This window comes from Salvelinus namaycush, chromosome 20 (assembly GCF_016432855.1).
Source record: "Salvelinus namaycush isolate Seneca chromosome 20, SaNama_1.0, whole genome shotgun sequence".
Taxonomy (NCBI): Eukaryota; Metazoa; Chordata; class Actinopteri; order Salmoniformes; family Salmonidae; genus Salvelinus; species Salvelinus namaycush.
In genome coordinates, this window is record NC_052326.1 from 30,452,182 (window position 1) to 30,474,373 (window position 22,192).

The window sequence follows — 22,192 nt, forward strand, 5'->3', positions numbered from 1 at the left end:
GATAAGATTTGAGACGTGTCTGTTACTTGAACTCTGTGAAGCATTTATTTGGGCTGCAATATGAGGTGCAGATAACTAACTCCAATGAACTTATCCTCTGCAGCAGAGGTAACTCTGGGTCTTCCTTTCCTGTGGCGGTCCTCATGAGAGCCAGTTTCATCATAGTGCTTGGTGGTTTTTCTGGGTTGACTGAGCTTCATGTCTTAAAATAATGATGGACTGTTGTTTCTCTTTGCTAATTTGAGCAGTTCTTGCCATAATCAAATCAAATCAAATTGTATTTGTCACATGCGCCGAATACAACAGGTGTAGTAGACCTTACAGTGAAATGCTTACCTACAAGCCCTTAAACAACAATGCTTTAAGCATTAATAAGTAAAAAATATGTTAGTAAAACATTTTTAAATAAATAAAAGTAACAAATAATTAATTAAACAGCAGCAGTATGTATAATAATATGCAATAATATGGACTTCCGAATGCACTGTATATAATCAAGGGTTTTCTTTATTTTTACTACTTTCTACATTGTAGAATAATAGTGAAGACATCAAAACTATAAAATAACACATATGGAATCATGTAGTAACCGAAAAAGTGTTAAACAAATCAAAATATTTTTTATATTTGAGATTCTTCAAAGTAGCCACCCTTTTCCTTGATGACAGCTTTGCACACTCTTGGTATTCTCTCAACCAGCTTCACCTGGAATGCTTTTACAACAATCTTGAAGGAGTTCCCACATATGCTGAGCACTTGTTGGCTGCTTTTCCTTCACTCTGCTGTCCAACTCATCCCAATCCATCTCAATTGGGTTGAGGTCGGGAAATTGTGGAGGCCAGGTCATCTGATGCAGTAAAAGTAAAAAAAATATGAAAAACCCTGGAATGAGTAGGTGTGTCCAAACTTTTGACTTGTACTGTATATCTTTACCCCATATATGGGGGATTGGAAATGATGCAGACAATAATATTGATGGAATCCATAATCTATCTGCAATATTAAAGCTGATCTACCCCTAAAAGAATATATATATATATTTTTTAAATAAGCATATTTCTCAAAAATGTTGTGCACAAATTTGTTTACATCCCTGTTAGTGATCATTTCTCCTTTGACAAGATAATCCATCCACCTGACAGGTGTGGCATATCAAGAAGCTGATTAAATAGCACGATCATTACACAGGTGCACCTTGTGCTGGAGAAAATAAAAGGCCACTCTAAATTGTATAGTTTTGTCACACAACACAGATGTCTCAAGTTTTGAGGGAGCGTGCAATTGGAATGCTGACTGCAGGAATGTCCACCAGAGCTGTTGGCAGATAATTTAATGCTCATTTCTCTACCATAAGCCGCCTCCAATGTAATTTTAGAGAATTTGGCAGTACGTCCAACTGACCTAACACACCACAGACCATGTGGAACCACGCCAGTCTAGGACCTCCACATCCGACTTCTTCACCTGTAGGATCGTCTGAGACAAGCCACACGGACAGCTGATGAAACTATAGAATTACTGCACAAACTGGCAGAAACCGTCTCATGGAAGCTCATCTGCGTGCTCGTCATCCTCACCAGGGTCTTGACCTGACTGCAGTTCAGCGTCGTAACCGACTTCAGTGGGAAAATGCTCACTTTCGATGGCCACTGGCATGCTGGAGAAGTGTGCTCTTCACAGATGAATCCCAGTTTCAACTGTACCGGGCATATGGCGAGCAGTTTGCTGATGTTAACGTTGTGAACAGAGTGCCCCATGGCGGCGGTGGCGTTATGGTATGGGCAGGCATGAGCTACGGAAAATGAACACTATCGCATTTCATCGATGGCTATTTTAATGACAAGATCCTGAGGCCCATTGACTTGCCATTCATCATTTCTTTTTTACCTTTTATTTAACTAGGCCAGTCAGTTAAGAACAAATTCTTATTTTCAATGACGGCCTAGGAACAGTGGGTTAACTGCCTTGTACAGGGGCAGAATGACAGATTTGTACCTTGTCAGCTTGGGGATTCAAACTTGCAACCTTTTGGTTACTAGCCCAATGCTCTAACCACTCGGCTACCCTGCCGCCACATCATGTTTCAGCATGATAATGCTCTGCCCCACGTTGAAAGGATCTGTACACAATTCCTGGAAGCTGAAAATGTCCCAGTTCTTCCATGGCCTGCACACTGACCAGAAATGTCACCAGTGGAGGCTGCTGAGGGGAAGACGGCTCATAATAATGTCTGGAACGGAGTAAATGGAATGGCATCAAACCATGTGTTTGATGTATTTGATACCATTCAACTATTCCGCTCCAGACATTACCACAAGCCCGTCCTCCCCAATTAAGGTGCCACCAACCTCCAGTGCATGTCACCCATTGAGCATGTTTGGGATGCTCTGGGTCGACGTGTACGACAGCATGTTCCAGTTCCCTCCAATATCCAGCAACTTCACACAGCCATTGAAGAGGAGTGGGACAACATTCCACAAGCCACAATCAACAGCCTGATCAACTCAATGCGAAGGAGATGTATTGCGCTGCATGAGGCAAATGGTTGTCACACAAGATACTGACTGGTTTTCTGATCCATGCTCCTACTTTTTTTAAAGGTATCTGTGACCAACAGATGCATATCTGTATTCCCAGTCAAGTGAAATCCATAGATAAGGGCCTAATGAATGTATTTTAATTGACAGATTTCCTTACATGAAATTAAATTGTTGCATGTTGCGTTTATATTTTTGTTCAGGGTAACTTCATGTGTACTCAATAAGTTCACACGCTCTCAGGCAATTCAAAAATAAATTCTGCCCACCCAAGCACACACACAAACATAGAGTAGACAGGTGTTTGCAAGGCAAGTAGACCCATAAACACACGCTCGCACACACACACTCTCTCCCTCGCTGCCTCAGATACAGTTTAAATATTTGTCTCAGTTTGAAGCTAGGTGGTCTCTAGCCATGTCGTCGTCTCATCTCTGCAGGGAGGGAAACTCACTTGAACTGGTGGTGTTCTCTGGAGCTGCGGATCTTGTTAGAGAATCGCTCGGCCAGTTTCTCCAGGCTGCGGGAGTACTCCAGCTGGATCTCAGCCTTGCGGCGGAAGAAGTCCTGCAGGTCCTGCAGCAGCTGGATACGAGACTCGGACTGCTGCTCCAGGCATTTGAACTGCTCCACCAGCTGGTTACGGATCTCTGTGTATCAAAACACAAAACAGAAAGTTGGCAAGAGTCAGTCATAACAGGGTCATCATCTCCAACAGATCAAGGTATGGGGAGGGATTCAATCAACCCTTCCTTCTCTATGTTTTCTATCTTTGTTGACACATGCTCCACAAACGTCTCTGAATCCATATATCTGAGAAGAGTTAATGTATTTGCTGTTTTACACCACCCCAAATCATTCTGTGGATTTATTCAAAAGGGATAAAAAAAAAGTGCAAAAGAGACATTTAATACTTTATCTTATTATGGGTTTATAATAATTCTGTTATGATATTTGTGCCAAGGATTATTTTCCAACTGTGAAATAGGTTACGGATGGCAGGGAAATCTCATTAACACTCACAGTTTCTTATTTTTTAAACCGGGCATGTTTTCCCTCAAATTGCTGCCAATAGCTTTTAAGTGAATATTTTGTAAAGTTAGTGTGGGAGAGGTGGAGAAATGATTGTTATCGATCAATAATGACAAACCTCCTGGCATTGACAACTTAGATGGAAAGCTACTGAGGATGGTATCTGACTCTATGCCCACACTTATCTGTCATGTATTTAATCTGAGACTAGAAGAAGGTGTTTGCCCTCAGGCCTGGAGGGAAGCCAAAGTAATTTCGCGACCTCACTAATACTCTTGTGACTGAATGGAAGCAAGTCTCCGCAGCAATGTTCCAACATCTAGTGGAAAGCCTTCCCAGAAGAGTGGAGGCTGTAATAGCAGCAAAGGGTGGACCAACTCCATATTAATGCCCATGATTTTGGAATGAGATGTTTGACGAGCAGGTGTCCACATACTTTTGGTCATGTAGTATATTTTTGATATTGCTACTTTGTAAATATGCAAGTAACCATTTCACTGTACCGTTTACACCTTCTGTATCCTGTGTATGTGACAAATAAACTTTGATTTTATTTGAAATAGTGTGTTTTACCTTAGACAGTAAGGAAACCTGGTTACGGAAACCTGGTTACAAAAAACTGATAAAGCAACATGTCACGGCACAACGCCGTTATTCTCCGCTATTTGACCTAGATATTTTGTGTCTATGTATTGATATGTAGGTTATGTGTGCTGTTTTTTTAGTTCTGTCCTTGAGCTGTTCTGTCTATTAATGTTCTGTATTATGTCATGTTTCATGTTTTGTGTGGACCCCAGGAAGAGTAGCTGCTGCTTTCGCAACAGCTAATGGGGATCCTAATAAAATACCAAAAGTTGGCTGAAAAATAACGGTTTTCACCTTGTACACCTAACAACCATGAAATGTCTGGTCACATATTTCCAAGCAGCTCACTGTGTTAACAAAGTGTTTCTCTCTCTAACAACCCTCAGGCAAAGCTGTCAATCAGCACCACACATGTCTGAAAGAGCTGTAAGCTTAATGTTGTTGGTCCCTGAGTTGTAGTGTAGTAGTCTTTTCTGTTTTCAAACAGACTGTGTTAACCCTAGTTCCACCCTGGGCTATTGAACATCTCTTTAGGAAGATGAGACCCGACCGCCTGCTGAATGTAATGTAGTGTAATGGCTCCAGAGCTGAGCTGAACTAAGATGAGTTGTGTGAGAACTGGCTTCAGGAATTCCTACAGCAGTGGACCTATAATCAAACTGCTGTCAATGAGTAGGTGCATCAAACCCTCGCTTGGACTAAATCCTGTATCAGAAGCAACCAGCATCTATGAGGGGAACCTGACACTAGCAGTCTCACTGTAGATCCTTGATGCTGGTCTGTACCCAGGAGAGAAACCTGAGTCTTCATTGGCTTTGTAGTGTTCTCATTGAGATCCAACTCTGCCTCGACAAAAGAACAAAGACTGACCTATTTAACAGAACAAACCAGCAAACCTGAGATTCCTCTTTCTGATCTGAATAAAAGAGTGACAGTAAACAAATGGAATAAAAGGGAAATATTCTATGAAAGCAAAGTAATACTAACTAGCTACCGGATTGAAAGGTGGTATCACTAGCCAACAGAAAGAGAAAGCCTTGACCTCATATCCTGTATTCAGCATGTGGGATCAAAGCTTTTCATGTGTCATACGGTATGTATTAAAGGCTCTTTATATGGCAGCATTAAAGAGGACAGCGTTCTTTTTTTTGGGGGGGGGGGGGGGGGGATTCCTGGGCCAAGGTTGACTGTAAGCTTAAAGAACAGAAATATGGGATGACAATCTGTGGTTAACCATTGTCCCAGCTCTTCCCTTTACCCAGGTGCCTCCCTCCCTCCCTCTCCCTCCTAGTTTCTGTGACTTCAGCCTGCAAGGGCCTTCATAGAGGTCTCCTATAACTAGTACCATCCCTGGAGATGCTACTACAACATAAACATTCCAATCCATACTTCCAGTGACTGTGAGCCTTTCCCAGACCAAATGACAGGGTCACGTCCTGACCATAGAGTCCTTATTTTCTATGGTGGAGTAGGTCAGGGAGTGACTGGGGGGTTTTCTAGTTATTATTTTCTATGTGGGGTTCTAGTTTAGTTTTTCTATGTTGGTTTTTGGTATGATTCCCAATTAGAGGCAGCTGGCTATCGTTGTCTCTAATTGGGGATCATATTTAAGTAGCATTTTTTCCACCTGTGTTTTATGGGATATTGTTTTGAGTTAGTGCACGTAGCACCTCTGTAGTCACGGTTCGTTGTTTGTTTCGTTCTTTTTTGTTTTGTTTTGTGCACTTTCTAATAAATTATGTGGAACTCAACATCCGCTGCGCCTTGGTCCGATAATTATTCCAGCGAACGTGACAGACAGTTTTTCCTCCTTTCTTTCCATTATTTTCTATCGTTCTCTTGTTTTCCCTCTCAGCACGTAGGCTATCCAGTGGCAAAACAAGCAGAGCCGGGAGAAACGCCCCAGAAAAAGCTGACACCGATTCGCATGAATGGCAGGGAGCACTTTTTAAAACGCTCTCATGAAAAACAGAGGACTGTGAACCAGCAGCTGCAGCGGTGGATTTGACAGACGATTGAAAAAAAATTTGGTCACACATGCCAGAAGTGTGTCCTCGCCTCTTAGAAACCATGAGCAATTGCACAATTATTCCCGTGTATTCCCGATTCCTCGTTTTGCACCTCCGCTGTGGTTTATTTAAAGTGTCTGTACCCTCAGTGGTTCTTTTCAATCTGTGAAGAGGAGGAATGCTGTGAATTTAGGCCGGCAGTTACAGACGATGCTTTGCCCTTTTGAACAGTACCAAAACAAGTATTGTAGCCAGCATGACATCAGTTCAAAGAAACCTTTTCAAAATGGACCTTTTAACAGAATCAAAAATGAAACATTCTGGAATATGTGTAAGCATCAATGGTTTATGGAATGAAAAGGAATCCATGAGATCAAATGTAAACTGCTTTATTATTGGCTATGGCCCAATTCTGAAAGCAATCAAGTTATTAGAAAAAAAGGAGCTTGTTTGAGTCTGTGAGCACCCTATTTGAAATTAAAATTTGAATTTCAAACAGTGTTTTTGGTTGACTTGTTCAATCGTTTGTATGGATAATAAACACGGACTACACCCAGTGTTGGGGATAGGGGGAGGGAAGACAGCGGTAATTCAAGGGGAGATGGAGGTAATTCAAGTCCCCAAAATGAACAAGCGCTCTACTAATTAGATGTAGGCCATAAGAACAACCTTTAATTGAAGGGTACAATTTTATTGGCTTTGCCACTGTTGTTTGATTAGGCAATGCAGCAATTACACACGGCAAGCGCACTGCATTTCTTCTCTACACGTGTTTCCATTTGTGGAGATAGGGCTGAGACAGAAATAGCTTGATGAGGCAATTCTACCACAATTACATATGAGGGAGAGAAGCTACTTACTGAACAACATTTATCCTACAACAGAGTAGCCCTTTTGTCTATTTACACCACTTCATCTGGGGGTTCACTACCATACACTGTCTGAGTTTGATACCTGAGCAAAAATTCCAATTCAGCACAAATACCTAACAGTAAGATCATCAGTGCCGGATGCAGGCCACATTATACATTCAAGTTCAGCAATCAGTACTCTAGTAAATGTTTTTTTCAAACAAACAGTGTCAAGAATACCACTTTATTTTTTAGCTCTGCACATTTGCTGCAATCTTTGAGTTGATCATCAACTATCGTGCGTCTCCACAGCATAAATCGATGGCAAATGATTGTACCAATCCAATCCAGTTACTACTGCACTTTAAAATAACGTGACTTTTCTGGCAAGCCAAAGTGATGAGGCAGTATTACTGTCTCTCCCTGAAAGTTATTGGAGTCACAGGCTTCATTCATTATGCAGTTAAGCATGCAGACAGATGGGCCTTTGTGGAGAGGCAACAATCCACAAGCACTTGTTTATCCCTGAACAGCCTTCTCTGTATTGATGAAACTGTAGGTCTGTGTCGCTGTAACTTGTGTGTACAGTGAATAAGTCTGCAATAGAGAATGCACTCTGTACAGTACAGTACAGGCTTGGGCGATATACCACTTTTACCGTATACCGGGGTATTTCGAAATACCGACGGTATGATTTTCAATACTGTTAAAAATAATGTTTTATATTTTTTATTGGGAATACACAGCGTTGTACGAGATCTTCATATTCTTGGCAATTTCTCGCATGGAATAGGCTTCATTTCTCCGAACAAGAATAGACTGACGAGTTTCAGAAGAAAGGTATTTGTTTGTGGCCATTTTGAGCCTGTAATCGAATCCACAAATGCTGATGCTCCAGATACTCAACTAGTCTAAAGAAGGCCAGTTTTATTGCTTCTTTAATCAGCACAACACTTTTCAGCTGTGCTAACATAATCACAGGAGGGTTTCTAATGATCAATTAGCCTTTTAAAATGATCAACTTGGATTAGCTAACACAACATGCCATTGGAAAACAGGAGTGATGGTTGCTGATAATGGGCCTCTGTACGCATATGTAGATATTCCATCAAAAACCTTCCGTTTCCAGCTACAATAGTTATTTACAACATTAACAATGTCTACACTGTATTTCTGATGAATTTGATGTTATTTTAATGGACAAAAAATTTGCTTTTCTTTCAAAAACAAGAACATTTCTAAGTGACCCCAAACTTTTGAACGGTAGTGTATATAGGACAAAACACACATCACGACAAGAGAGACACCACAACACTACATAAAGTGAGACCTAAAACAACAACATGGCATGGCAGCAACACATGACAACACAGCATGGTAGCAACACCACATGACAACAACATGGCAGCAGCACAACATGTTAGCAGCACAAAACATGTTACAAACATTATTGGGCACAGACAACAGCACAAAAGCAAGAAGGTATGACGGTATGAAAATATGGACACCGCCCTAACCTAGTATAGTATGAATGCTTCTCTGAAGGTATGCTTGAAATACTGTACTGAGGTGCAATTTGCATGCCGGTAAACTCTTACTAATATAAAACATGTCCTTCAGTTTATATTGTAGATGACCTCCCACAAGCTCACTAGGAAGCAGATAAGATTTCATGGACCTCAGCTTGGCTCTGCTGTCTCATGCCCATATCTTAACCAATGTCAAATCTCCAATAATCATATATTTAGTTTGGCAGGAATGTCTAAACCACAGTCAATGAACAAGATGTTGGACTTATTTGAACTTTAAGCACTTGCACTTTGTCATGCAAATGCCGGCCCAGCCAAATTCAGACATTTTAAGACTTGCCACTTATCCTGCCGACTTGTTTGTAATTATTCTGTAAATGTTGTTGTTGTGTTTTTCCATTTTAATATGTGAATTTGTCTGTATGTACTTTTGACTGCTGCTAAATGAATTGCCTCTTGAGGACTAAGTTTTCTGAAATCCCTTGCTTAATTTATACTGGAATGAAATGAAAAAAGAAAGCTATTTTTAGAAAAAATGAAACTATTTTTAGGAAAAAAGTGCACATTTGTCTACATGCCAACAGTGAGCAACAATGCCTAATTTATCATAACCTTTACAGATAATGAATCCTAATATCAAAAGCAATAAAAAAAATATGAATTTATTGAAACTGTAATATCAATACTGGTTATGTTATATCGTGGAACACAATCTTCAAAAAGGTAGTAAGCTCAGCAGTGTGGCGCTTGCTTGCAGATGCCTGTGCAATGGCATAGCCTTGTTTTGTTCATTTAGCAGACAAGACACTCTTAATTCCCCACCCCACCTATTTTAGTTTGAAGTCATTCGCATCTCGCGTCTGGACCAGTTATTCTTCTTTTACATTTTTTAAATACTTTTTACCCCTTTTTCGTGGTATCCAATTGGTAGTAACAGTTTTGTCTCATCGCTGCAACTCCCGTAGGGACTTGGGAGACGCGAAGGTCAAGAGCCTTGTGTCCGCACTGCTTCTTGACACAATGCCCACTTAACCCAGAAGCCAGCCACACCAATGTGTCTTAGGAAACACCTTTCACCTGGCGATCGTGTCAGCGTGCATTGTGCCAAGCCCACCACAGGAATTGCTAGAGCGCGATGGGACAAGAACATCCCTGCCGGTCAAACCCTCCCCTAACCCAGACGACGCTGGGCCAATTGTGCACCGCCCCATGGGTCTCCCGGTCACAGCCGGCTGCGACAGAGCCTGGACTCGAACCAGAATCTCTAGTGGCACAGCTAGCACTGCAATGCAGTGCCTTAGACCACTGCACCACTCAGGAGGCCCTGGAACAGTTATTCTTAAAGAGTGATCATATGAAACAGAGCTGAATTTGGCAAGTTGAAAGACATTTTTCAAGGTTACAAACCAAAATCTGTCTTCTTTTCGATATACAGACGTTCGATTGAGTTTATTATGCCGTGTCCTTGGAATGGATTAACAATTCTAAATTGAACACTGCATGTGGATGAATTATGGCCAGGACATCTGTTAGGCCTAGGCTTAGTGATTCTGATGAAAATACGCTCTGTCTTTATCAAACTAATGTATAGCCAATGTTGACTTTGTGGCTGTCGTAACTAGTGATAACCGCAAAGTAGCCGAAGCAAAAATGATTCCAGAACTGCATCTCATTGTCGGAACACATATTTCCATACTTCAGTTAACCAGTCCATTTTGAATTTGTGATAAAAATGTTGGCATTTGGCAAGGAATGTAGCTTGTGTATCTCATCAGTTAAATACGATTTCTTTAGGAGCACACAGCACGCATGTGTAGAAGGAGAGGTCGTAATGCAATTGAGTGAGTGAGACATGAAAGGGAAAGGACATTTAGGGAGCAGAACTGTGTGATGCTAGGCTTGGTTTCTTTTTTGTTGTGTCCCACAAATGCACATGTACAAATGGAACACTACAGTTAAAGCACATTAACGATGTCTAGTTTTACAGTATTTGTATAAAATGTGATCTCTGGTTAAAGACAGATTTTTGACGTCCGTTCAGTACTCGATTACCCCGATCCTTAATAAGGATGGACCACTTCAACCCTGACCATGGGATGATACATCAACATTATCACCACCTAGCCTAAACCCCCACTGCCACCACCACCGCAAGGCACCTGCTCAATAAAACCACTACAAAGTCCCAGGGCAGGACAGGAATTAAAAAGTCAGTGGACTATGTCTGTCTGTCTCACCAGAGAGCAGAATGACCTCAGAGAACAATACCAGGATGTAGGAGATCCCTGAACTTTGACCTCGCCACAGAAAAAAATCCCATAATGGTAGCTGCAGGGCGTTGTAGTAATATGTGCTGAGCATGACTGCAGCCGGCCAGAGAGCAGAGGGCCGGGGGAAAGAGAGAGTGAAATGAAACAGTCAGACCAGACCAGGCCAGGCCCAGGTTAGAGAGAGGACCTGCTCTACAACTCCATGTTGTAGCTCCCTCAAGTCATAAATCTCACTTAATCTGAGATGTTTTTATCTTCCTCTGTGATTTCCTACCGAAAATCAAGAAAAGGGCCCACAGCTGCAGCATGGAAACGCAGCACAAGCACCATATTGTTCAGGAATTTCAACCAAGGCTTTATTGAAGGTTAATGAAAATAGCATTCACAAATGCAATAATCCTGGCTTCTGATAGACAGATTGTACATCCACACTAGAGACTATCTTTAAACCAGTAATATAGACATCACAGACATCAGAGGGTACGTCATTACCCTACGGTCGTTAAGCTCAACCTGTGCTTCCTAGAAATTGTTCCAGGACATTGCTGAAGCACCAATGCAGTAGTTTTGTGTACGGCTGCCATTTTGGAAGGTTATATAACGACTTCTCAAGGCAATTAAGTTGAAACAGAATTGATTAACCTCCTGCGGCTGCATTAATGTCACTTCATTACCACCAGGGACCTGAGCAGGTCTGGAAAGGGGTGAGGGGTAGGGGGGTTAAAATATAGAGCGTCTGAGGAAAAACGTTGTGGTGAGGAACAGTGCACAAATGAGAGGAAATGTCAACACACAAACTGGTGTGTCCTGGAGTGTGTGTTCTACAGAGCATCCTCAGGGTGGCTTGGCTGTGGAATGGGGAGAGAGGCACGGTGTGAGCCAGCCTGTGCAGACAGTGTGCAGACAGTGTGCAGTGGAGCAGACTGCATTAGCCTGATAGCCCTGGTCATTTCCTCTCACACAGGCCACTTACAGACACACAGACAGACACACAGACACACAGACAGACAGACAGACAGACACAGACATACAGACACAGACAGACAGACAGACACAGACAGACACAGACAGACAGACAGAGACAGACAGACAGAGACAGACAGAGACAGACAGACAGAGACAGACAGAGACAGACAGACAGAGACAGACAGACAGAGACAGACAGAGACAGACAGACAGAGACAGACAGACAGAGACAGACAGACAGAGACAGACAGAGACAGACAGAGACAGACAGACAGAGACAGACAGAGACAGACAGACAGAGACAGACAGAGACAGACAGACACACAGACAGACAGACAGACAGACACAGACATACAGACACAGACAGACAGACAGACACAGACAGACACAGACAGACACAGACAGACAGACAGAGACAGACAGACAGAGACAGACAGAGACAGACAGACAGAGACAGACAGACAGAGACAGACAGAGACAGACAGACAGAGACAGACAGACAGACAGAGACAGACAGAGACAGACAGAGACAGACAGAGACAGACAGACAGAGACAGACAGACAGACAGAGACAGACAGAGACAGACAGAGACAGACAGACAGACAGAGACAGACAGACAGAGACAGACAGACAGACAGAGACAGACAGACAGACAGACAGACAGACAGACAGACAGACAGACAGACAGACAGACAGACAGACAGACAGACAGACAGAGAAAGAAAGAAAGAAAGAAAGAAAGAAAGAAAGAAAGAAAGAATCATCCCCATGCCACACTCTCACAAGATGCAGCTGTAAACATGGTTAGTTTCACCTAGGGCTGTGGCGGTCATAAAATGTTGTCAGCCTGTTATTGTCATGCAAAAGACTGCCAGTCTCACAGTAATTGACCGTTAATTAAGATAAACACGTTTAGCATTTCCAGGCCCCACACATACACCTCCATACAAACCACTGATGCGCGCCTTTCGAACATCTACAGTCGAATAAATCAATTGAATATGCACCATCACAATAAATCAATTATTTATTTTAGACAGGTCTAAAGAAACATTATGATATGATGAAAATGTATTTCGTAAGAACAGAATAGGAGTTGGCCTACTGTATGCTATCTGGCTATGGCCATGCAAGTCCTCACCAGACATCACTGGCAACAACGTAGCCTATGGTAACAAAACCCACCGTCGCTGGACCAGACAGGACTGGCAAAAAAAACTAGAGCCCGGATCTAGAAAAAATAAAAACTAGAGCCCCGATAAATCCACTATAATTGAGAATTTCAATAAGCATTTCTCTACGGCTGGCCATGCTTTCCACCTGGCTACCCCTACTCCGGTCAACTGCCCGGCACCCTGCACAGCAACCCGCCAAAGCCCACACCATTTCTCCGTCACCCAAATCCAGATAGCTGATGTTCTGAAAGAGCTGCAAAGTCTGGACCCCTACAAATCAGCCGGGCAAGACAATCTGGACACTCTCTTTCTAAAATTATCTGCCGAAATTGTTGCAACCCCTATTACTAGCCTGTTCAACCTCTCTTTCGTATCGTCTGAGATTCCCAAAGATTGGAAAGCTGCCGCGGTCGTCCCCTTCTTCAAAGGGGGTGACACTCTAGATCCAAACTGCTACAGACCTATATCTATCCTACCCTGTCTTTCTAAGGTCTTTGAAAGCCAAGTTAACAAAGAGATTACCGACCATTTCGAATCCCACCGTACCTTCTCCGCTATGCAATCTGGTTTCAGAGCTGGTCATGGGTGCACCTCAGCCACGCTCAAGGTTCTAAACGACATCATAACCGCCATCGATAAGAGACATTACTGTGCAGCCGTATTCATCGACCTGGCCAAGGCTTTCGACTCTGTCAATCACCACATTCTTATTGGCAGACTCGACAGCCTTGGTTTCTCAAATGATTGCCTCGCCTGGTTTACCAACTACTTCTCTGATAGAGTTCAGTGTGTCAAATCGGAGGGCCTGTTGTCCGGACCTCTGGCAGTCTCTATGGGGGTGCCACAGGATTCAATTCTCGGGCCGACTCTCTTCTCTGTATACAACAATGATGTCGCTCTTGCTGCTGGTGATTCTCTGATCCACCTCTATGGGGACGACACCATTCTGTATACTTCTGGCCCCTCTTTGGACACTGTGTTAACAAACCTCCAAACGAGCTTCAATGCCATACAATTCCTTCCGTGGCCTCCAACTGCTCTTAAATGCAAGTAAAACGAAATGCATGCTATTCAATCGATCACTGCCCGCACCTGCTCGCCCGTCCAGCATCACTACTCTGGACGGCTCTGACTTAGAATACGTGGACAACTACAAATACCTAGGTGTCTGGCTAGACTGTAAGCATCTCCAATCCAAAATGAAATCTAGAATCGGCTTCCTATATCGCAACAAAGCATCCTTCACTCATGCTGCCAAACATACCCTCGTAAAACTGACCATTCTACCGATCCTCGACTTCGGCGATGTCATCTCTAAAATAGCCTCCAACACTCTACTCAACAAATTGGATGCAGTCTATCACAGTGCCATCCGTTTTGTCACCAAAGCCCCATACACTACCCACCACTGCAACATGTATACTCTCGTCGGTTAGCCCTCGCTTCATATTCGTCGCCAAACCCACTGGCTCCAGGTCATCTACAAGACTCTGCTAGGTAAAGCCCTGCCTTATCTCAGCTCACTGGTCACCATAGCAGCACCCACTAGTAGCACGCTCTCCAGCAGGTATATCTCACTGGTCAACCCCAAAGCCAATTCCTCCTTTTGTCGCCTTTCCTTCCAGTTCTCTGCTGCCAATGACTGGAACGAACTGCAAAAATCACTGGCTTTAAGCACCAGCTGTCAGAGCAGCTCACAGATCACTGCACCTGTACATAGCCCATCTGTAAACAGCCCATCTATCTACCTCATCCCCATACTGTATTTATGTATTTATCTTGCTCTTTTGCACCCCAGTATCTCTACTTGCACATGCATCTTCTGCACATCAACCATCCCAGTGTTTAATTGCTATATTGTAATTACTTCGCAACCATGTCCTATTTATTGCCTTAATAAGACTAGGGGGGCGCAGTTTTCGCTTTTGGCTAAAAAGGCGTACCCATTTGAAACTGCCTATTTCTCAGCCCCAGAAACTAGAATATGCATATAATAGTCAGATTAGGATAGAAAACACTCTGAAGTTTCCAAAACTGTAAACATTTTGTCTGTGAGTTAAACAGAACTGATATTGCAGGCTAAAACCTGAGGAAAATCCAACCAGGAAGTGGCCCTGTTCTTGAGACCTCTCTGTTCCCATGCATACCTATTGCCCATCAACCAGACTTCTTTTTCTATGTCTTCCCTAAGGTGTCAACAGCCTTTAGACATAGTTTCAGGCTTTTATTTTGAAGGATGAGCGTGAACGACCACATTGCGTAAGTGGATAGGTGGGGGCTCTCCGAGTGATTTTTGCGAAAAAGTGAAAGGCAGCCATTGTTTCTCTCGGTCCTAGTGAAAAGCCAACTGTGCCGGTTGATATATTATCGAATAGATATTTGAAAAACACCCTGAAGATGGATTATAAACAACGTTTGACATGTTTCTGTGGACATTATGGATATAATTTGGAGTTTTTTCCGGCGTTGTCGCGAACGCTCTTTCCGGTGGATTCCTGGGCATAACGCAGCAAACAAACGGAGGTATTTGGATATAAAAAATATCTTTATGGAACAAAAGGAACATTTGCTGTCTAACTGGGAGTCTCATGAGTGAAACCATCCGAAGATCATCAAAGGTAAACAATTAATTTGATTGCTTTTCTGATTTACCTGACGCTAGGTGTTCTTATTGTTTTGTCGAGCGATCGATAAATTTACACAAATGCAAGTATTGCTTGCGCTGTAAAGCATCATTTCAAATCTGAGACGACAGATGGATTAACAAAAGGCTAAGCTTTGTTTTGCAATATTGCACTTGTGATTTCATGAAATTATATTTTATTATATACCGTTCGCGCTAGGCTAGGCTATGCTAGTCAGCGTTTCTGATGACAAATATCCCGGATCCGGGATGGGTAGTCCAGAAATTAACTCCCTTATCTTACCTCATTTGCACTCACTGTATATAGACTTTTTTAGTTTTCTTTTTTTCTACTGTATTATTGACTGTATGTTTTGTTTATTCCATGTGTAACTGTGTTGTTGTATGTGTCGAATTGCTATGCTTTATCTTGGCCAGGTCGCAGTTGCAAATGAGAACTTGTTCTCAACTAGCCTACCTGGTTAAATAAAGGAGAAATAAAAAATATATATTTAAAAAAAATCTCAATCCCATTGAGCACGTCTGGGACCTGTTGGATCGGAGGGTGAGGGCTAGGGCCATTCCTCCCAGAAATGTCTGGGAACTTGCAGGTGCCTTGGTGGAAGAGTGGGGTAACATCTCACAGCAAGCACTGGCAAATCTGGCGCAGTCCATGAGGAGGAGATGCACTGCAGTACTTAATGCAGCTGGTGGCCACACCAGATACTGACTGTTACTTTAGATTTTTACCCCCCTTTGTTCAGGGACACATTATTACATTTCTGTTAGTCACATGTCTGTGGAACTTGTTTAGTTTATGTCTCAGTTGTTGAATCTTGTTATGTTCATACAAATATTTACACATGCTAAGTTTACTGAAAATAAACGCAGTTGACCTTTTTTGCTGAGTTTATATGTGCTGCATGATGCGACAATAGGCTATTGATGTTTTGAGAAAGTCGCAAAAAAACTTGCGCTCTGTTTCTTGACTCAGGCTACACATGCTGTCCTCTCAGGTTCGTTTTTCAATCATGGGTAATTTTGTCCTATATTTTTATTTTTAAAATCTTTTATCCCAGCCCCTGTACCCGCAGGAGGTCTTTTCCCTTTTGGTAGGCCATCATTGTAAACAAGAACTTGTTCTTAACTGACTTGCCTAGTTAAATAAAGGTTAAATTAAAATAACATTTTAATAAATGCATACTCTGGTTATTTCACTTCAAGCATCAACCACTGTTTGAGTAGCATGTAGCCTCTTGCTACGCGACAGGTTATATTCCGCCCAAACTCTGTATGCCACAGGCTCTCCAACCCTGTTCCTGCAGCTACCAAGTGCTTAATTTGGGAAACCAAGTAAAATCAGTTTGGGAAAATGTTTAGTTTTCACAACTAAACATATTTCATTAAACTGTTGATAGCCCCTTTCTCTGCACGATCCAGAAAGGAATGAAGGAGAGAGAGGAGGAGATTGAAACACACGATGGTGAGATATTCTGTAGTTAAAGGTAATGTGACAGCCTTTAAAATATAAAAAGTTACTATGCTATTCAAAATCAAATTCAAATTCACTATAATTGTAGGCTAACTCTGTAAGCTGCCCTGCACAATCAATGAACCAACAGCATCTCATAGGCCTATACTTTCTCTCCAATACTCATAGATAGAAGTTTTAGAGTGTAGCATAAAATAACCAGTCCATCCAGTATGCATAATAATTCAGTCTACACTCAAAGGTGATTACTAGAATGTGTTTAATTTAGGAGTATAGGCTAGCTCGACCAATTATGCACCAAAGACATCTTCAATCAGCTTTTTTATTAATGTTTTTCTGCCTTGCGTAAAATGCGGTAGGCTATGTATTGTATAACGGCACAATCATTATTTTAATTGAAAAAATAATAATCAGGCTTGGGCTCATATTCACATTGACATTTTCTTCACTTAGCAGACACTCTTATCCAGAGTGACTTACAGGAGCAATTAGGGTTAAGTGCCTTGCTCAAGGGCACATCAACAGATTTTTCTAGTCATCTCGGGGATTCAAACCAACGACCTTTCGGTTACTGGTCCAACACTCTTAACCACTATGCCTATCCGTATGCACAAGCTCTAATGTGCATATGGTTGTTTTGAATTAATCATCACCTTAGAAAGTGTTGTCCATGTAGTTTTGTTAGGCTTTGAAACAACATCCACAACGACCATGTTTCAACCTGCTGTTGAACTTATTTCTTCAAATTGACCATCACAGTGAGGTGAGTTTTAAAAGTACTATAGAGCTACTGTGTTTGATGTGATTTTCGATTGCATTTGCATTGATGTCAGAGTGGTTTGAGGGAAACTAGAGCCCTCAGAACCAGGCCATTAGTGACCTGCAGTACCAATGCATGTCCTAAGTGCATAAAAGGAGATTACCGTGATTCAACGGTCACATGGATTTTTATTGCGGTCACCACAGAGCACTACAGTCCCCCATTACCATCTCAAACACTGTGGCCTGTTATGGTGAGTGGAGTGCATCATCTCAACAGATCATTTCTGATCCTTCATGTTGGCTGGCGCCCACATGAGGAGGAGAGATGCAGGAATCCAAATGCGGATCCTGGGGGAGGCGCGTGAGAGTGTGTGAGCGAGATCAAAACGTTTGCAGTGCATCTGTGAATACTCCATTGTAAAGAGGGGCATTAGTAACAGACACTGAGCCTCTGCCACGCATTGTGACTAAGGAGGTGAGAAATAACACAGCCAATATGAATATGAGTATGAATGAGTCGGAGAGTCATGGGTGTAAAGGGAAACACAGGAGGTTCATGGGTTTGTGTAACATCTGGGTGCGCCGCATGAAAAATAAACAGCCTCATAAGAAATTAGCCTCCTTGGCAACAATATCCCAGGCCTGCCATACCACTGTGGGATACACACACACATGCATTACACACACACGGAGCACATACACACACAGAGCACACACACGTACGCAGCAGACAAAAGTGTCTGCCTCTGAGCCAAATTCACTCATCTAATCCCCTACACAACTTTGCAATATCTGGCATCTCTACTGCAGAGTTTACGGTCTCCTTGCAAAATGCTCATGAAATTCAGCTTGGAGTAGACTCTCATACTGCACATGCCTGATGGCAATAGCCTAACCTCATCATTGCACTCTTATCCTCTTCCATTGCCAGCTTTAGGTAGGTGTGGTAGACATAGTATCCCTGTCTGTGTAACCTTCTCTCCCTCCTCCAGGCTCAGTTTTCCCCTCTTCCTCTGTGTCTATCCCTGCTGTAGGGCTCTGTCTGTCTGTCTCTCCCAAGTGCCAGCCCTCTCTGTCTGACTGTCTCTCCCTAGTGCCAGCCCTCTCTGTATGTCTGTCTCTCCCTAGTGCCTGCCCTCTCTGTCTGTCTGCCCTCTCTCTCCAGTGGCTGATTCACCCAGACCACTGCAGCATGGCACAGCCTCTCTGCTCTGGTACCACATGATAAGGCAGTAGCAGCAGAGGCTGATCAATGGCTGGCCAGGACCCAACTGATGGAGCATCCTAAAGCAGAGAGCCGTGTGTCTGTCTGCCTGTTAATCATGTATCCCTGGTCATTACCTTCTGGTTCTTATTAGGAACTCATGTTGAAATGAGATTGATACAGTTCAACCTAGGGAGGGATAAATATTCCCTCTGCATTGAATAAACATTTGTCACATGCTTATAGGTGCTTTGGCCGGGGTAGGCCGTCATGGTAAATAAGAATTTGTTCTTAACTGACTTGCCTAGTTAAATAAAGGTTAAATAAAAATAAATTAAATAAAAGGTGAAGTAGCCCTGTGTCTTCTTGCATGTGTAACAGTATTACTTCTGTCCCTCTCCTCACCCCAACCTGGGCTTGAACCAAAAAGCATTGTTACCTATTGCGGCACAAAAGCCACGGCCATTACAGAGCAAGGGAAACAACTATTTCAACGTCTCAGAGCGAGTGACGTCACTGATTGAAGCGCTACTAGTGTGCACCACTAACTAGCAACATGTTATGGTGGAGATTTGCCAATCATAGTCATAATATTATGTGAAGATTGCTTGAGTAAAGTATTATTTGCTAGGTGATATCTGATTCCCTTTCAATTGCCAATTCTTTCTATCTCGATTTCTTCAAACAGTTACCTATCGAGTGGAACACCGTGAAATATCTAAAAGGAAGGAAATATGGAGGAAAATAAATAGGACCTTTAGACTATAAATGTCATCTCCACATCACAAGTCCAGAAGTTCAGTCAGACAGACCACTTCACAGTGAGAGAGAAATCACGGCCAGTCTCTTTCGCCCTCTCATCTTTCCTAACCATTGATTTTCTCTCCTTCCTGAGCATCATCATCACAATGTCAGTATGCTACACAGGGCTGAAGCTCATGGAAGCAAAGACCCTGGCGCACCAGACACGTCCTTTCACAACACAACCCATCAATCACAGCCGTATCCAGGCACCAGCTGCCATGGAGGACTACGGAGAATGGGCCACATGGTGTCTCCATGGCAACGCAGGCGTGCACGTGTCTCTTGGGAGCAGCTGATTGGAGGAGAGCAGGGTGGGGGAATGCGGATAGGTGCGGGAGTGGGGTGAGAAGGCACGTGTAGGTTCACTTCTTGTGACATGACATGAATGTTATTCTCTCTTTCTGTTTCTGGGTGTGTAGCAGCTGAGGCGTTTGATGTATCAAATAATGTCAATATAAAAACGTAATCTTGTGTTATTCCTTTGTATTATTACTGCTCTGAAACACATCCCTTAGCCAAGCTAGTAAATACAATGGCTTTATATTTCCCTAGCATTAACCCTGAACATAATTTGGAGCAATACAGTACTGTCTACTGTCTAATGTTATGTACCAGTCAATTTCACCTTTATTTAACCAGGTAGGCCAGTTGAGAACAAGTTCTCATTTAAAACTGCGACCTGGCCAAGATAAAGCAAAGCAGTGCGACAAAAACAACAACACAGAGTTACGCATGGGATAAACAAACAGACAGTCAATAACAATAGAAAAATCTGTATACAGTGTGTGCAAATGAAGTAAGGAGGTAAGGCAATAAATAGGCCAATAGTGGCGAAGTAATTACAATTTAGCAATTTACACTTGATTGATATATGTGCAGATGAGGATGTGCAAGTAGAAATACTGGTGTGCAAAAGAGCAGAAAAACAAAAACAAATATGGGGATGAGGTAGGTAGTTGGTTGGATGGGCTGTTTACAGATGAGCTGTGTACAGCTGCAGCGATCGGTAAGCTGCTCTGACAGCTGATGCTTAATGTTAGTGAGGGAGATATAAGTCTCCAACTTCAGTGATTTTTGCAATTCGTTCCAGTCATTGGCAGCAGAGAACTGGAAGGAAAGGCAGCCAAAGGAAGAATTGGCTTTGGGGATGACCAGTGAAATATACCTGCTGGAGCGCGTGCTACGGGTGGGTGCTGCTATGGTGACCAGTGAGCTGAAATAAGGCCGAGCTTTACCTAGCAAAGACTTATAGACGACCTGGAGCCAGTTGGTTTGGCGACGAATATGTAGCGAGGACCAGCCAACGAGAGCATAGTGGTGGGTACTATATGGGGCTTTGGTGACAAAACGGATGGCACTGTGATAGACTGCATTCAATTTGCTGAGTAGAGTGTTGGAGGCTATTTTGTAAATGACATCGCCAAAGTCAAGGATCGGTAGGATAGTCAGTTTTACGAGGGTATGTTTGGCAGCATGCGTGAATGAGGCTTTGTTGCGAAATAGGAAGCCGATTCTAGATTTAACTTTGGATTGGAGATGCTTAATGTGAGTCTGGAAGGAGAGTTTACAGTCTAGCCAGACACCTAGGTATTTGTAGTTGTCCACATATTCTAAGTCAGAACCGTCCAGAGTAGTGATGCTAGACGGGCGGGCAGGTGCGGGCAGCGATTGGTTGAAGAGCATGCATTTCGTTTTACTTGCATTTAAGAGCAGTTGGAGGCCATAGAATGAGTGTTGTATGGCGTTGAAGCTCGTTTGGAGGTTTGTTAACACAGTGTCCAAAGAAGGGCCAGATGTATACAGAATGGTGTCGTCTGCGTAGAGGTGGATCAAAGAATCACCCGCAGCAAGAATGACATCATTGATATATCCAGAGAAAAGAGTCGGCCCGAGAATTGAACCCTGTGACACCCCCATAGAGATGCCAGAGGTCCGGACAACAGGCTCTCTGATTTGACATACTGAACTCTATCTGAGAAGTAGTTGATGAACCAGGCGAGGCAGTCATTAGAGAAAACAAGGCTGTTTTGCCGATAAGAATACGGTGATTGACAGAGTCGAAAGCCTTGGCCAGGTTGATGAAGACGGCTGCACAGTACTGTCTTTTATCGATGGCGGTTATTATATCGTTTACGACCTTGAGCATGGCTGAGGTGCACCCGTGACCAGCCCTTTGAAGAGGGGGATGACCGCGGCCGCTTTCCAATCTTTAGGAATCACAGACAATACGAAAGAGAGGTTGAACAGACTAGTAATAGGGGTTGCAACAATGGCGGCGGATAATTTTAGGAAGAGAGGGTCCAGATTGTCTAGCCCAGCTGATTTGTAGGGATCCAGATTTTGCAGCTCTTT

General features: G+C 42.8%; 1 protein-coding gene across 1 annotated transcript in view; it reads right to left on the reverse strand.

Annotated features, from left to right (window-relative positions):
• LOC120064752 (SLIT-ROBO Rho GTPase-activating protein 3) overlaps positions 1 to 22,192 on the reverse strand; it is a 105,514-nt gene that overhangs the window by 70,946 nt on the left and 12,376 nt on the right. Inside the window, exon 2 of the mRNA XM_039015367.1 lies at positions 2,992 to 3,187. Within this exon, the coding sequence (XP_038871295.1) occupies positions 2,992 to 3,187 (196 nt within the window). The remainder of the gene's footprint in view (positions 1 to 2,991; positions 3,188 to 22,192) is intronic.